Source organism: Colletotrichum abscissum, assembly GCF_030869225.1.
Source record: "Colletotrichum abscissum strain IMI 504890 chromosome Unknown Scaffold_24.1, whole genome shotgun sequence".
NCBI lineage: Eukaryota > Fungi > Ascomycota > Sordariomycetes > Glomerellales > Glomerellaceae > Colletotrichum > Colletotrichum abscissum.
In genome coordinates this window covers 579919-594405 of record NW_026850143.1, presented here as the reverse complement: position 1 = coordinate 594405, position 14487 = coordinate 579919, and the positions used below count along the sequence as shown (strand labels likewise).

The 14487-nt window shown below is 53.3% G+C and overlaps 3 protein-coding genes across 3 annotated transcripts; 1 reads left to right on the top strand and 2 right to left on the bottom strand.

Moving 5' to 3' along the window:
• Positions 1-1806: 1806 nt before the first annotated feature.
• Positions 1807-6428, bottom strand: CABS01_09878 (RhoGEF domain-containing protein; the record flags this gene model as incomplete). The annotated part of the gene is made up of 2 exons (XM_060543234.1): positions 1807-4115; positions 4169-6428. 2 exons carry the CDS (start codon positions 6426-6428, stop codon positions 1807-1809), a joined length of 4569 nt encoding a protein of 1522 aa, XP_060399932.1.
• A 2243-nt stretch (positions 6429-8671) lies between these two features.
• On the top strand, positions 8672-9337 carry CABS01_09877 (uncharacterized protein; the record flags this gene model as incomplete). The annotated part of the gene is made up of 2 exons (XM_060543233.1): positions 8672-8787; positions 9049-9337. The coding sequence occupies 2 exons, from the start codon at positions 8672-8674 to the stop codon at positions 9335-9337; spliced, it is 405 nt and encodes a 134-aa protein (XP_060399931.1).
• A 580-nt stretch (positions 9338-9917) lies between these two features.
• CABS01_09876 (ubiquitin-conjugating enzyme) lies at positions 9918-12866 on the bottom strand (the record flags this gene model as incomplete). Its single annotated transcript, XM_060543232.1, has 4 exons — positions 9918-11194; positions 11271-11700; positions 11750-12200; positions 12316-12866. 4 exons carry the CDS (start codon positions 12864-12866, stop codon positions 9918-9920), a joined length of 2709 nt encoding a protein of 902 aa, XP_060399930.1.
• Positions 12867-14487: the final 1621 nt, after the last annotated feature.

The following is a 14487-nucleotide window of genomic DNA, read 5'->3' as shown; positions in this document are numbered from 1 at the left end:
TGGTTCTCTGGCGATGTTTCTTACTTTCTTTTTGGCGGGGTGGTTTGGTTTACCGTTGACCTTAGCTAGGAGTGGAGCCTTGGGACGTGCCACAGCCCACTTGCACGTTTCTCAGGCACTCTCACAGGCCAGACGTTTCTACAAAGTATCCGTACGTCCAGGGCAGTAAAGGTCCAGGGTGCCTGCCTGCCTTTGGAGGGGTTGTTTACAGGTACTTGGCGCAAAGTACCTCCTCACAGGCTTCTGTCTTGTTTGGTACCCAAGGTAGGCACGAATAGAAGAAAACAAGTGGTGAGAGCAGGACAGTCGGCCAGCAGCAGACGGAACAGCCCACCATTGAAACGAAACCCCCGACCAGCGCCAGAGCCAACGCCGCACCTCTTGCTCGCTACTGCTAGTGGAACCCGGTGCCCGCAAAAAGAGGGAGGCACCCGACGGAGAGAGAGAACTTGGAAGGAGGGGTTCGCTCGGCAATTTTCAGAATGGCAGGCACCACACCACACCACACCACGCTACAAGATACTTACCTTCCCATGGAACCAATCTTGCAAGTTCAAAGTGCGAAAAAAACACAGGTAAACATAATAAAGGGAAGGGCACGGGCCGTCTTGCGCCTTTAGCAAACCCTACTTTCCCCAACTCGAGCAGTGCTTAGGTAATTACACCGTAAGTAGGTGCAAACATTGGATGCCACCAAGCACTCGAAATGTCCCAATTCTTCACGAGGGATGCCACTAGGGTACCTCAAATGCACTCTAGGGAAGGTAGCGCGGGGTCGGACCGCAATGTAAGAGTATCTTTAGTCGGAGGTCTGGGCGGTGTACCACGTCTGGCCTTCTTTGTACCCAAGCACCTCAACTTATGGCATTTCAGCCAGCCCAATGTCTCAAAAGAGCAGACGGGAAAGAAACAAGAAACATCCGTTCACCGTCTTCCGATCCGTAACCTTGGGACAGCGGTTGGTACGACGGTGGAAAAAAAAAAAAAAAGGGTCCATCCTCTCAGCCCAAAGGACGATTCCACCCTAAGCTTGGGCTTCACAGCATTAGATTTTGCCAAGAATCATCATCTCCCCCTCTACTTGCCAAGAGGGCGTCACTTCTCACATTTCCTCCCCCTCAATCCTCACTCCTCACACTCCTCACGTAATGCTCACAAGTTTTTTGATCTTGATGCTTTCGATTCAACCCACTCGATCCGGGACACGCACTCACTCACACTTCTCTCAGTCTTCTCTCGATACCTACAACATCTAGACCGCTGCAGACCCCTATTCCCCTCCACACACCAACCAGAAAAAAAAGAACATCCCACATCCCACATTCCGTTCCTTCATTCAATCCCATCCAACCCATCCGCCAAAAAGCCCAAGAGTCCAGTGTCCCTATTCCATCCCGTTCCATTCAATCCCCATCCCCGTCCCTAAACTGTCCGTAATCTATCCCGTCCATCTTGCCTTGTCTGCCTGATGCCCACCTGCCTGCTCAGACGCAACTAGACGGGCAAAGGAAAAAAGAAATATAGAGGTCCGCATCAAACCCGTTTCTCAGGCTTGGTCTCGAATGTCGGGCCTCTTTTTTTGCATATACCAGTGAATTAAACCAGTAAGCAAGTTGTAGTAATGGTACACCCCGTACCTGTTAAAGAAAACCAAGGACTCGCTCGCAACGCAACTAATCCGCAAGAAAATGAACGCCGCAAGCCCCCTGTCCAGTCTTATACACACTCTTTTCTCGTTCTCTCTCTGTACCGTGAAGTACCGCATCGCAATTCTGACACCAATCTTGATCTCGGTCAGATGTTTCTTCAGTCGGCACCCTTCATGACCGTCCGCAGACTGACAATCTCCCTCTTCAGCCGCGCGTTCTCCTTCTTCACCCTCGCCGTCTCCTCGCTGTGTTCACGTAGGCTTCGGATGAGCTCTTCCTTGTCTTCTCGGCCCTTGCCCTTGAGCGCCTTGACAATCTTGCCCAACTCGCTGTTGAACTTTTCGTACATGAGCTCGTTCTCGGCCGTCGATTCTCTGTACAGCTGATCAATGCTCTTGACTTTTGTCTCGGATGCTCTCAGCGTGCTCTCCATGTCGCGTTGGATCGCCGTCTGTCGGTCCGTCAGCTCCGACATCATCGTCGGTATCCGTTCCTCGAGCGTCTTGACCGAAGCTGTCAGCTTGCGCAGGTCCAGCGTGTTGGTGCGTCCACCGAGACCAGAGTTGACTCGTGACATCTCTTCGGCAATCTTGGACAGCTCCGACTGAAGTGATGCGTCGACATCCTCAACCGCCTTCTTCTCCGTCTGCAGCCGCTCCCGGAGCTTCTGTGGCGACTGTAGGCGGAGCTTGCCGCTTCCCGGTGGCTTGCCAGGACTCGTAGATGGTCTGGGGATTGAGTCGGTCGATTGAGAGACTGGGCCTATCGGGCGAGTCGGTCTGAGTGTTGGGATATTGGAAGTGGACAGGCCTCTAGCATGTCCCTTTGGTGTACGGCTGGGAGTATTTTCGCGATCGGGGGGCGCTGGCGGTGACGAGAACAACGCTTCAGGCGACATGGGGTTCTCCTTTTGGCGCGGCGAGATCATGCGAGGAGACCGCAGGCTCTGGGATGTCGGGCTTATCGGTATCCTAGATGGCGAGGGTATCCGGGGCGTCGAGTTGAACTTTTCTGAAGTCTGCTTGTTGATGCGCAACGGCATCATCGCTTCCTCAATCTTCTCCCTGGGGTCCGTGATCGTTGCCGCCTCCATAAGGCTTCGCAGATCAGATAGAGAGCTACGCCGCTTCTTCTTTGATGACTTGACAGGAGGCGTTGACTCGACGTCGGGCTCACCGATCGTCTCCAGGCGCATGTCAGGCCGTTGCGAGCTGCTCGGTCTGGGAAGCTCGTCAAAAGCACCAGCAATCGGTGGTCTGTCTCTTGAGCCGGGTCTTCTCAGCTTGTTAGGCCCCGGTTGTGTCCCCGAGTCGATTGACCTTGCCCGTGACGATGTCATCTTGGATAGACTAGAACTCGAGGCTGCATCTGCAGAGGCAGGGTGCCGACCATGTTTGCTGAGCGTGCGCCAAACGGATGGCCGCTCCGAGTCGTTCTTGCTGTTCTGCCGCAGCAAAGTGTCGAACCCGAATTTGCGTCTGATTGAAGACGTATTTGAAGTCAGCGATCCCGAATGCGACTTGCCGCTACGAGAGTTCATAGACTCGAAGGCTTGTTGAACAGTCAGGTTGACGCCGAACCCGGCATCGTCAAAGATTCTATCGCAGTCTTCGACAAGACGGTCCAGCAGGTTGATGTAGGCTTGCGCTGTACCATCCGAAACGAGAAGTTCTGCAAACGAAACCGTCAGAATGCCTCTGTCGCCATCATTGCCACAGCCATCAAGCAAGTCGGCAAGCAACTTGATCAGAGCCGTGAACGCCCTTTGGTTTTGTGGCGCCATCTCCTTGAAGATGAAGTTGACAAAGTCGGCAAAGTTTCCTGGTACTTGTCGGTTCATACGCTCCAGCAATGTATCCAAGGTCTGCTTCGTCATAATTGGACCCATCTGCTCGCCCCAAGCGATGCGAATGAACTTCTCAAAGGCAACAAATATCACATCCGCGCTACACTCGGACGAGGCGTCGAGATCAAACGGACTCTCAATCAGCCGGTTGTAGAGATCATTGACCAGGAGTTCGTCGGCAAGGGATCGGTTCAGCAGCATCCGCCCGATGATACTACCTTTGCGGGCCTGGAGACTGGCGACGTATCCTGTAAAGGTCTGCTCGAGCCGTACGAGGGGGTTCTCGGGGCGGTCGTCGCCGCCCATTTTGATCCCGTCTTTGCCCCTGGCCGAGCCGTAGATGGACCCTGCTTCACTATTTGCTCGTGAAATTGGTGGAGGGAACACATTCGTCACGGGCGTTCTGCTGTGCTTAGGCGGGCTATGTGCTTCAGTGTTGGTTGAGCCACCCCAGATGCTGGAGAAGAGTCCCTTCACTGGGGAAGAAGCAAGGAACGACCTTGTCTTCTCTGCCCTCGTCATGAGCGGCAGGCCTTTAAGAATCTTGGTGTAGTATGATACCAACGCGGGTGCGAGTCGCATATTTGACACGCTGAACTGCGTGCCCAGTAATTGAATGACTGTGCTTCACGTTAGCGTTTCGCTTCTATCTGGCAGATATGAATCATCTTACTCCGTCGTGTAAGCGTCGGCAAGAAGTCGTCCAGCGCTACATCGTCTGTGAACTGTTTGCCGTTCAAGCCAGCAGTCACCATCTTCACTTTCTTCAGGTCGCCGCTGTTGACGTTGACCGTGATTTCAACGCCGTAATGTCCAATCGGCGCGCCCTTGGTGCCCTTTTCGTGGTCAATGACGATGCGAATGGGTGCAGGCTCCCTCCGGCCATCAATGAGCTGGTCGGCGCCCTCCTGGAAGACGGCAGCGAAAAAGCCGAGGTTATTATCCGACATTCTGATAGAACGAAGGGTCCACGAAGGGTCCTCGCGCTCCTTTTCCGAGAACCGACCCTCCACACGGGCCTTTACAATGTCTTCCGTCCACTTTGATGCTCTCGTAAAGGTCTCCTCCAGCAAGAAGCACCGCGACGTGACAGCGGTGCCCGTCACCCACTCTCCTGCATGCGCTCCCTTCATCTCCTGGGTTGAAGTCATCCAAATAAGCTTGCCATCTGTCGATTCAGTGAAGCGCACGTCTGCCAGATTATGCCAGCCTGTGAATGCAAGCTCGTAGGTCGGCTGGCCACCGGCGGCATTCGTCATGGACAAGAGAAGACCCGCTGCTGAAGGCTTGTCGATTTCGCGCAACAGGTCCTTGCCAATCATTGGCTTCGGGCCTAGCTTCTTCAAAATGACCAGGCAATCTGAAAACAAGACGAAAATACCGGCGCGCTCCGCCGCCTCCGGGGGATCAAGCACACGGTAGGGTGCGGGGAGCTCCACAAAGTCGGCTGCGAGGATGAGTCTTCCTTGGGGCTCGAGGTCGAGGGGCCAACTCTCAACCATGTTGCGCAGGCGGTTCGTCACTTGTGGCTTATCTGGGATAGGCTCATCCATGGAGCAGATGTTTGTAATGATGTCGCGGGCTTTGAGCATCGATTGCAGCGCGGGATGTGTCATGGGAAGACAGCTCACAATCTGGTCGATGAGCAGACTGTATCGGGGAAGACGCTGAACGGGTTCGATGAGAATTGAGCGAACAGTCTGCTCGCCCGTCTGCAGAACCCGTTGACGGAAGCTCGACTGCTGGTCCAGGAACGAGTTGAGAAGCGTGGGGAAGTGCTGGCTGGCGCGAATGTACTCCTGGTAGCAGTCTGTGAATTTTGGGAACCATTCGAGGAATACCCTCGCGATCGCCAGTGCGCCTGTGGGATCCTTCATCTTGGATGGCGACCCCAGCCTGGATCCCGTCAGTGCAACCGTCGTCACCTCCATATCCCTGACGGCCTCCTCCTCGGTGTCGTCCATAATCTTGCGCAGCTCCTCCATGAAGGCAGAGTTGACCTGTAATATCCTATCCGCCGACCGTGGGAAAAGCTTCTCGAGCTCTTCTTCGGAGGGGCTCAGGCTGCTCGGGTCACGCTGTTTCGCAGATTGTCTAAAGTCGTCGGCGATGTGCTTCACCAGCTCATTCAGCTTCAGCACGTATCTCTCCTCCGTGTCGACCAGCTCCCCGAGCTTCATTCTCAGATCCACCTTTTGATCCTTGGAGAAGGACTTGCTGCGATTCAGCGATGTCGGCTTGGAAGGCGCCCGCCGTAATCTGGAGGTGGGTAGGAAGAGAGGCTCGCCGAGCAGCTTCACCAGTGATGTGTATCCTCCATATTGCCGTAGAGTTGGGTCCAGGAACTCGTCGTCATCCTCGGGCGCGTCGTCGAGATCTTCGGGTTGCAGCGGCACAATGGAGCCGGGAGGCAGGACAAAGTCGACGTCCACGTTGCTCAGGTGTTGGGTCTGCAGGGCGGTCTGTAACGTCTCGAGAACTTCGACGGTGTTTTCGCTCTTGATCATGTTCTTGGCGAGGTCAGCAGCGTGCTGCTCGCCAAAGAGGGCCGGCCCACTCCCCGGGCGGCGCCCCCTTGTGGTCGGGTATGTGTTCTTGAGGTGGTTCTTGACGACCTCGGGCAGCTCCTGGAAGTACTTGTACAGGCCAAAGGCGAGGCCTCGGTAGATCTCGTCGCCCTGCCATTCGCGCGGCAGGTGGTTGACGACGGCGTAGAAGGGCGAGTTGGGTTGGATGGTCAGGCGCGGGAACGACTGATAGCCAGCGGGGCTGTAGACGTGGATCTGGACGCGGGAGCTGTTGAGGGTGTAGTTGGCAGTAGTAGAGGCGCCGTGGAAGATGAGGACAGGCAGGTGTCCGAGGAGGGGGTCGGAGGCATGGTATAGAGTGAGCTGCTCTGCGGACAGAGCCAGCTCCTCGGTGACACGAACCATTGTCGGGGCTGGCGATGCGGTCGATCGGTCGGTCGGTCGCGTGGGCTCGTTCAATGGGCCAAGGTCATTGCTGACTGGGCGCTGACCGAAAGACGCAAGGCAAAGGAAAGTTAAGAGCCGTAAGGGGTGTAGGAAGTCGGTAAACGAGTGTATCGGTTTCGGTGTCCTGTGGTGTGTGTGCGTGTAGTGTGTGTGCGTGTGTGTCGACCGCGTCAGGCGCAATGTGGTGGTGGTCGAGCCGAGTCGAGTGGCGGTCGAGTCGATGACTGAAGGCCAAGGGTAGCACCGGGCGTTCGCGATGCGACTGTCGACAAAATGGAAATAAGGCTTTCGACGTGCCGGCCAAGGGAAGAAAAAAAGAATCAGGGGGTAAAAGAGCGTGAGGAAAAAAGTTGGCAAATTGCCAGGTTGGCTAGCGCGGCCAAAGTTGGATAGATGAAGATTGCAAGCGCAGCGATAATTACCTATCGTGTGGTGGGAGTGGTGGTGGTGGTGCTGTCGGTGTCGGTGTGAGTTGGCTGGCGTTGAGCGCAGCCGGGGTCGAGTCGAGTCCGTGGGTTTGGTTGACCTTGGGACTTGGAGAAAGCAGCGGGCAGCAACGGGGGACCTCAGCAACGGCAGCAGCAACAGAGCCCCAGGTATACAGCGACAGCGACAGCGACAGCAGCGGTGGGGATCCGTCAGATAGGTAAAGTAGGCAATGTCAAGTAAGGTAAGGAACTCCGTAAGGTAGCAGTGTATCCGTAGTATGGAGGTTAAGGCCTGGATGAACCGGGCTGGGGGGCGGTCTGTAGTCCGTGGGGCGCTGTATGCTGTGTGTGTTGTTGTTTGTTGTGATTGCGATGGAGCTGCAAGCAAGAGAGGTGAAGCCCAATCCAAGGTTGATGGAGTGTAATACCGTAAGGCAGAGGGGTCCTGGTCGGGGTCAGGAAGAAGGCTCCATCAATGATTAAACAGCAGCACCGCAACGATGAGATCCTGGTTCAATCTGGCTGCCCTCTCTGGCAACTTTGTTGAACCCTTTGTTGACCCTCAACTTCTGAAGCAGGCCAAAGACGCAGTGAAACAAGAAAACCAGCCTCTTGTCCTCCGTCAGCTTCCTAGTGGTTGTGTCCTTTTTTTTTTCTCTTCCTGACTAGGTTTTCTTGGGCTGGCTTCCCTCTGTGCCTCTTCACCGACACTCCCATGCAGATGCAAGTAAGTGGACGAGAACAAAGAGGGTTAGAAATGTGACGGGGGGCGAGAGAGCGGGAGAGGGAGGATGACGAAAACGCCAGACAAGGGGAGGGAATTAAGCGACGAACGCCTCAGTCCTGGACTCGGGCTAGACTCTTTACCTTGTCGATGAGAGAACACACTGATAATTCCATGATCTCTATGGACAACAACAGTACATCAACAAACCATATAATATCCGGACTAAAAAGTCAAAAAAAGAAAAGAGTCCTAGACGACGGAATAAACACCCACTATTGACTGGGAGTCGCGTGCTATGCCGACCACCTTGGATCTATTGGCTGACTTAAATTAAGATGCCTATGGTACTTACTTCTACTGTCTATCTACATCTTGAATGTTCCAACATGCATCTTACCGCAAGTCCGTGATAGAGAATTTTTCATCAATTGCTTGTGTGACTGGATGCTCGCAAATCAGCAAGATGCAGGTGCAGGCAGGTTCGGACTTTCAGCATCGCATCGCTCCTCCCCTCTCTCGCTTTCCACCAGAAAAAAAGTGGTCTCGAAACGTCAACATAAACAGATCCAACGCGCCCCGCCCATCGCCCACGACGCGTCCACTCAGAGCTGTCAAAAGGTGCACTCAGGTTCCCCACCCGTAACCTTGCCGGACCAGCAACAGCCGCACTAAAACAAGGCACTCGGGCCCACGGTACGTACACGTAGGTATCGAAAAAGCTCGGATACTCGATTCTGCCCAATCATGCATCTTTCGATCTCTCAGCCCCACTAGATCCCCTGCCAAAGTCGATGCAGCCAATGACGAAAGCTCCCCATGAACCCCTCCTCCTTCCTCCCATGAATCCCGTCGCATTCCGTCCAATCTAATCGGCTCTCCGTCCCAAAATCTCCAAAAGACGTCTCTTTTCCCACCCCGCACCGATTACGCGACTGCTGATTCGACCTCACATCCTCATATCAAAGTTTCACCGGGCTTTCACATCTCACTCCATCAACAACGTCGTATTTCCCATAGAAACATCATACCTCGATACTCAAAAAAACATGTCTACCCAAGACCCCGGTATCCCCTTGACCCATGCCCCAGACGCCAGAGGCTACAAGCTCATGGAGCTGCCCCCCGACCTAGAAGCCCTGCTCACTGCCGAAGATGCTCCGGTGTAAGTCAACCCACTTCACCCTCCGTCCATCACTCAACCCCCCCGGCCGTGCCTCAGTCCACCTTGAGCCTCAACACGACATCTCACTTCACCTCACCTTACTTAAACCATATTTCCCTTCTCCATGTCTCACTTACCTTCATCGTATAACCATTCCCTTACATCCATCCCCTCATCTACAATCCACGTCACCTCTCTCACTCACTCATCACTCATTTACTGGCTATCTCACTCACTTGCTCACTCACTAACACACAACAGCATAACCCTCACCTCAACCCCAACAACAGCCCTCCTAAAAACCCCAGACAAAACCTACAAACTCCTCCAGAAAAACACGTCAAACTCTCTCATCCTCCTCGCCCCTCACTCCACCGCACCCTCACCGAATTCCTCGGACGACAGTATCCCCGTCACCGGCCTAGCCGCCATCGCCACCATCCACGAAACCATCGAGCTCGTCGCCCAGACCGAGCCGCAGACGATATCAAATCTCAAAAACACTGGAAGCAAGGGGAAATGGCACGAGAAATTTGGTCGGGGGCGGTGAAAATCCTGGACATACACACACTTACATTTACACGCGCACATCGTATATCGTATATCTCACTGATCGATTCCTTTACGATTCACACAAGACTTGGTAAACTCTCTGCTTTTTAAGTACCTGGAGCGTGGGATGCTCCATAGTTCACACACCCACGTTCCACATTCCATGTATCTGCTTCACGAAAAAAAAAACCCATTTTTATCAACGGGAGACTTCATTGATGGTATCTCAAATAATGTAGACCATGCTGGCATGGCACTCGCTTCCACCCTCCCCCTCCCATATGAGTGCCTCGATCGATGCTAGAGTAATGAGATGGAGATATCCTCCAACGCTGTGCTAAATGTCATCCGGTAATCACCCTGATGAAAACAGCCTGAAAAGTAAAGAAAGTAATAGGAAAAGGAAAACGCAAGATGACAAACTCGTATCCTGCCTTCCACGAACCAAACAAGACCACGCTTCCTCGTTCATGTGATGTGGTAATGACCACCCAACAATGCTAACTTCCCATCGCTTCATCGTCGTGTAAAAAAAATTGTGTACAAGCAGAATTAGGAAGAACCCCGGAAGACGGCAATCAGTCCATCTTGATAGGATGATCTCTGCTTCCTCCGGGAATACCATTCGCCCCGCCACGGTAAAAATCACGGTGAAGAGCAAGCTGTCGTTGAAATTCGTGACCTGCGTCTATAGCCCTTTGGGCTGCTCGACTCACGGGTGCCGGATGCTGAACTTGGGACCCATCTCGATTCGTTTTGCCGGCCACAAACTCTGCAAGTCCGCAATTGGGGTGGGCTAAAAATTGAGCTGCAGTCATTTTGGCGCTGGCCTGTTGCGCGGGCTCTTCAGGTCGTTGCGGTTGCTCCCCGGCCTTCTCATCAATGTTCTGTCTCGCCAGGATGTCGGGAAGCCGCTGTGCATTCCTATCGCAAAACTTATGCCTCTTCAACTCTCTAGGCTCTCCGTACTCTGGACCCCATCCCTCTTCAAAACCCAAGTAGTTAGGATTATTGAGTCTGGCCTGGCCGGGTGGCGCGATGGCCTGCACTACCTGATTCACAGGCTGAGGAGCGATTATCGGCGGGTGAGGCGCAATCATCGGCACTGCTTGGGCTGCGGGCTGGTAAAGCACGCGAGGCGGGTTAGGATTATGAAACACCGCTGGCCGACCTTGTTGAACCGCTGGCGGCGGTGGTACTGGGGATGGTTGCAAGTAGGGAAATCTGGGATGTTGCGCATTTGGGAAAGCGGCTCCAATGATTGGGCGGTGCTGCTGATTGAGCATCGGGTTGGGATTATGGCCCTGAGGATATTGAGCCTGTACCGGACCCCTTTGCAACTGCTGATTCGCGACTCCAGCAGCAACATTTGCCGGCGGAACCATCGCATGAGCCTGTGGCTGTGGCATCATCGGCTGAGGTTGAAAAGGCCCGACCGCGTTTGCGGGAGGCATGCCAACAACTCGATTCATCCCGGGTGGGACAATCTGGGCCTGAGGATTTTGCGGTGGAAGCTGTTGTCCGTAGGCAGCTCGCAGTGCTGGGGGGTTCTTGGAGACTGCCGATGCCAGTTTTCCCGAGTTGACTTTGAGAAGGTCTTCCTTTGCCTTCATCGAGGGGTGTCGCTCAAGAATATCTTGACGGGCTTTTGCCTCGGCCTGTTGCACTTCCTCATTGTGGCGTGTGTTGACATCGTCAAAGAGGGGACAATTGCCCTTCTGTCCACCTCTTGCCTGGTCGTCAAAGTGGGCGTAGTCGCATGACTTGGAACAAACGTAACACTGGACGTTCCTACATCCACGCTTTGTACAGGTCATCTTGTTGCACCCTGATTCTTTGACAAACGCCATGCCACCTGGGTTGGATGTCAGTATCATGTGCAATCTAATCAATTGTCTTGGTTCAGTTGCCAAAGAAGCAAGGATACTCACACTTGTTGCACTTGCGGATGAGCGCACTGGACATGGCCTCCTCAATTTGACGCCGAGCACCTTCTGCGCTGTCTCCAGCAGCTTCATCACATGTTCTGGGTATATGGGTCTCTTCTCTGCAAAGCCGGCAGCTGACCACCTGGCAGTCGGGATTCTCGCACTTGAACTCCTTGTTGATATCGACCGGTGGATACTCTGCGGCATAAGGGCAGAAAGGACAGGTCTCTAGGCCGTCAATGCCAGCCATGCGGAGATTAGCCTCGGATTCGATGCGATCCAGGGCTTGACTAAGTTGGTCATTGATGAACTTGGAGCGTTCTTTGTGAGCGAAACCAGAATCGCATCCATCTATGGACATGCAGGTAATCTCATACTTTGAGAGGCCAACCACTGTTTCAGCGTTGCGGCGTGCACATTCGAGACAGAAGAACTTGAAAGGGTTAGCAAAAGTCTGAAAGAATGGAGCGTCATAAGCTTACATGGTTCCCATTCTCGCAACGGACCATGCGATTGAGAGCGAACTCGCTATAACAGCAGCCACAGTCCGTAAAACTGCCAGTCGCCTTTGCTATCTCAAAGTTGGCAGCTTCTCTGGCAGCCTCGAATCTAGCTGCATCGAGCCTGTTACGGGTAACTCTCAGCACTCGCCGGGCGGCCACCAGTTCTTCCAAAACTCTCTTTTCTTCGTGAGTCGCCGTTTGGAGAAGTTGGTCCATTTTCTGACCCGCGAATATACGATCCGATGGTGGGGTTGGTCTCTTCTTGAGCGCAAAGCCGTAAGGGAGACCTTCTTGGACACCGTTCTTCAGATCCTCAAGAGCTTTATCGACGGCAAGGTACGTAGGCAGCAGTTTGCAGGCATTGTCGTAAAAGATCTTCATGACGCACTTCTGGATAACTTGAGGGAAATCATGCTTCAGAATCTCCTCCCTACGTCCAGTGTCAGTCTCATCTGTATAATGAGCATATAGCAGCAAGGTAGTGGCCAACTTTGATGGCCTTAACCGTGGAAGCTGGGCCAAGGAAAGGAATGAACTAGACTTACGACCTGGAGATGTACTGCTTTCTCGTTTCACGCTCTCGGCCAGGGTGAGCATAGAGGCGGAGGATGTTTTCCTTCTCAACATCTTCATCTTCCTCATCATCTTCAGCCGATCCTTCACGCTTCCGCTTAAGACTTTTCTGGCGGCGGGATGCTTTGGGGTACGATCCGCCTTTCTCGGTGGAACCCAAAATGGTGTCGATAGTTTGATCGGCGTTATGGTTGACCTTGGCGGCTGTCTCCTCCAGGTACTGAAGGCATATGTCTGGGAAGACGCTGAGAACTGTAGCCGCACAGGCGCGTTTGTCGTGGTAGACTTGCTCCATTGCTGCGCTAGGAGGCTCTTTCAACCGATGATGTATCACAAGTCCATGAGCGAGAACAGTTTTGACGTGTTGCGCGACCCTTGGCAGAAATCTAGAACTCCTTCGGGCAACAATGTCGTTTGAGGCGCGAGCGATTGGTTGATGTGCCTGGACTCTTCGAAGTCGACTATGCTTTTCATGATCAGCAATCTTTCCACTTTGACACCATTTACTCAGCAAGGCAAACATGATAGGCAAGCTAGAAAAGTAGCGTTGAAATTGGACCAAAAACCAGCCCAACAGGCTCATTGTAGAGAAATGAGTACAGCACAGCCGAATGAACAGGAATCTTGTTGGTAAACGTGAGCTCGCCGATGGAGGCGCATGAAGGGTAATAGAGGGAAGCGAGAAATGAGCCCAACACACTTGCATTGAATATCGGGAGCCACTTACACCTTGCCTGCGAAATTCCTCGGTGCGTCCGCCCATAAAGCTTGTGAATGAGTCCCCGGGAGTGTATGGGAAGGATTGGGCCAAGTAGGAAGGAAGGTTCAGGGTAAATGAGCAACCAAAGAGGCTATTCGCGAAGAATAGCACAAAATGGAAGCGCCACCAAGCCCCGAAATGAGAAGGAGGAGAAAATTGACAACAAAGTGCAGCCTACTTACCTGCGGACAGGAGATGCCACTGCGGACCTTTTCGTCTTGGATTTGCCTCCTTGACGCGAAACGAAGGAGGTGTGATCTAACGGTGATGGTCCGACCGAGACTCGATGTTCGGAAGAAAATCGATATTCGCCGTAGGAGGTGAGGTGATGAAATATGGGACTGCGCCGAGCAATGGGACGGGAAGTGGGAGGTAGAAGGGTAAAAGACGGGAGGGTTGAAGGTGAGAGAGAGAGAGAGAGAGGCGGTAGCGGATCGAGGTGGGTGGTGAGATGCCGTCCTTGACGTCCTTGACGATAGGCAGGTACGGGCAAGACCAGAACCGTCGTGCCTTGCGCCTTCCCGAGGACCCGTTTGGTTCGAAAAGGTGTTTTTGTTTTCTTCTTCTTTTTCTTTTGCTTACTTCTCTCTCGTCTTTCTTCTATTTGACCCCTCTTCCGTTTTTGCCTTCCAGAGGCGAACGTTCTCGCCAAACACCTGTGTGCATGTGGCTCATGAAAATAAGTAAACAAAATTCACCTCTAGGATGCTCCAATATCGAAGGAAAGAGTAACCTGGAGCCTCACAGCCTTCTAAACGGCCTTCACCTTCTCATCTGCCTACTAGAAGAAAAGAAATCCTCACCGTCGATCGATAGCCTGGGAATCGCCTGACCCCGTCTGACCGGACGATTTTACCCCTCGCTCCCGGTGCGCTTCGCCTTGCCGCGCTTCTTTCGCTGCCTGTCTCACCTCACCTAATGGTATTTTCTAAATTTTTCCGTTCTAGCCCTGACGCTGAATTACAAGGCTTCGATAAAACGGCGACACGCAACTTGGCGCCCACGAAGTCGCGATTCGCATTGTCGGTCAAAGGTGAAAGGGGAGCATGAGGTGACGTTAGGAAAATCATCTGGACCTGACTTAAACCGATCGGTGGATCGTCAGATGGCCCCGGGAAGTTGGACAGCACCCACCCCCGGCCTCTCTTTAGCGCGAAATCCTCAGCAGGGGAGGTCCTGGGAGGTGGCTCGAACGGGGGCGCATTCCCATGCCGAAGGTGTCATTGGGTGCCTCTTGTCTCACTTACTGTCACTGACATGGCGACCGCTAGTATCAATGAGTACTTTGAGTGGACAGACGGATAGACGACGATGGTCGATGACCATATGCTTCTTGGGATGCGGAAGGTTTCACATTCGTACTATGGTATCTTCTATCAAATAC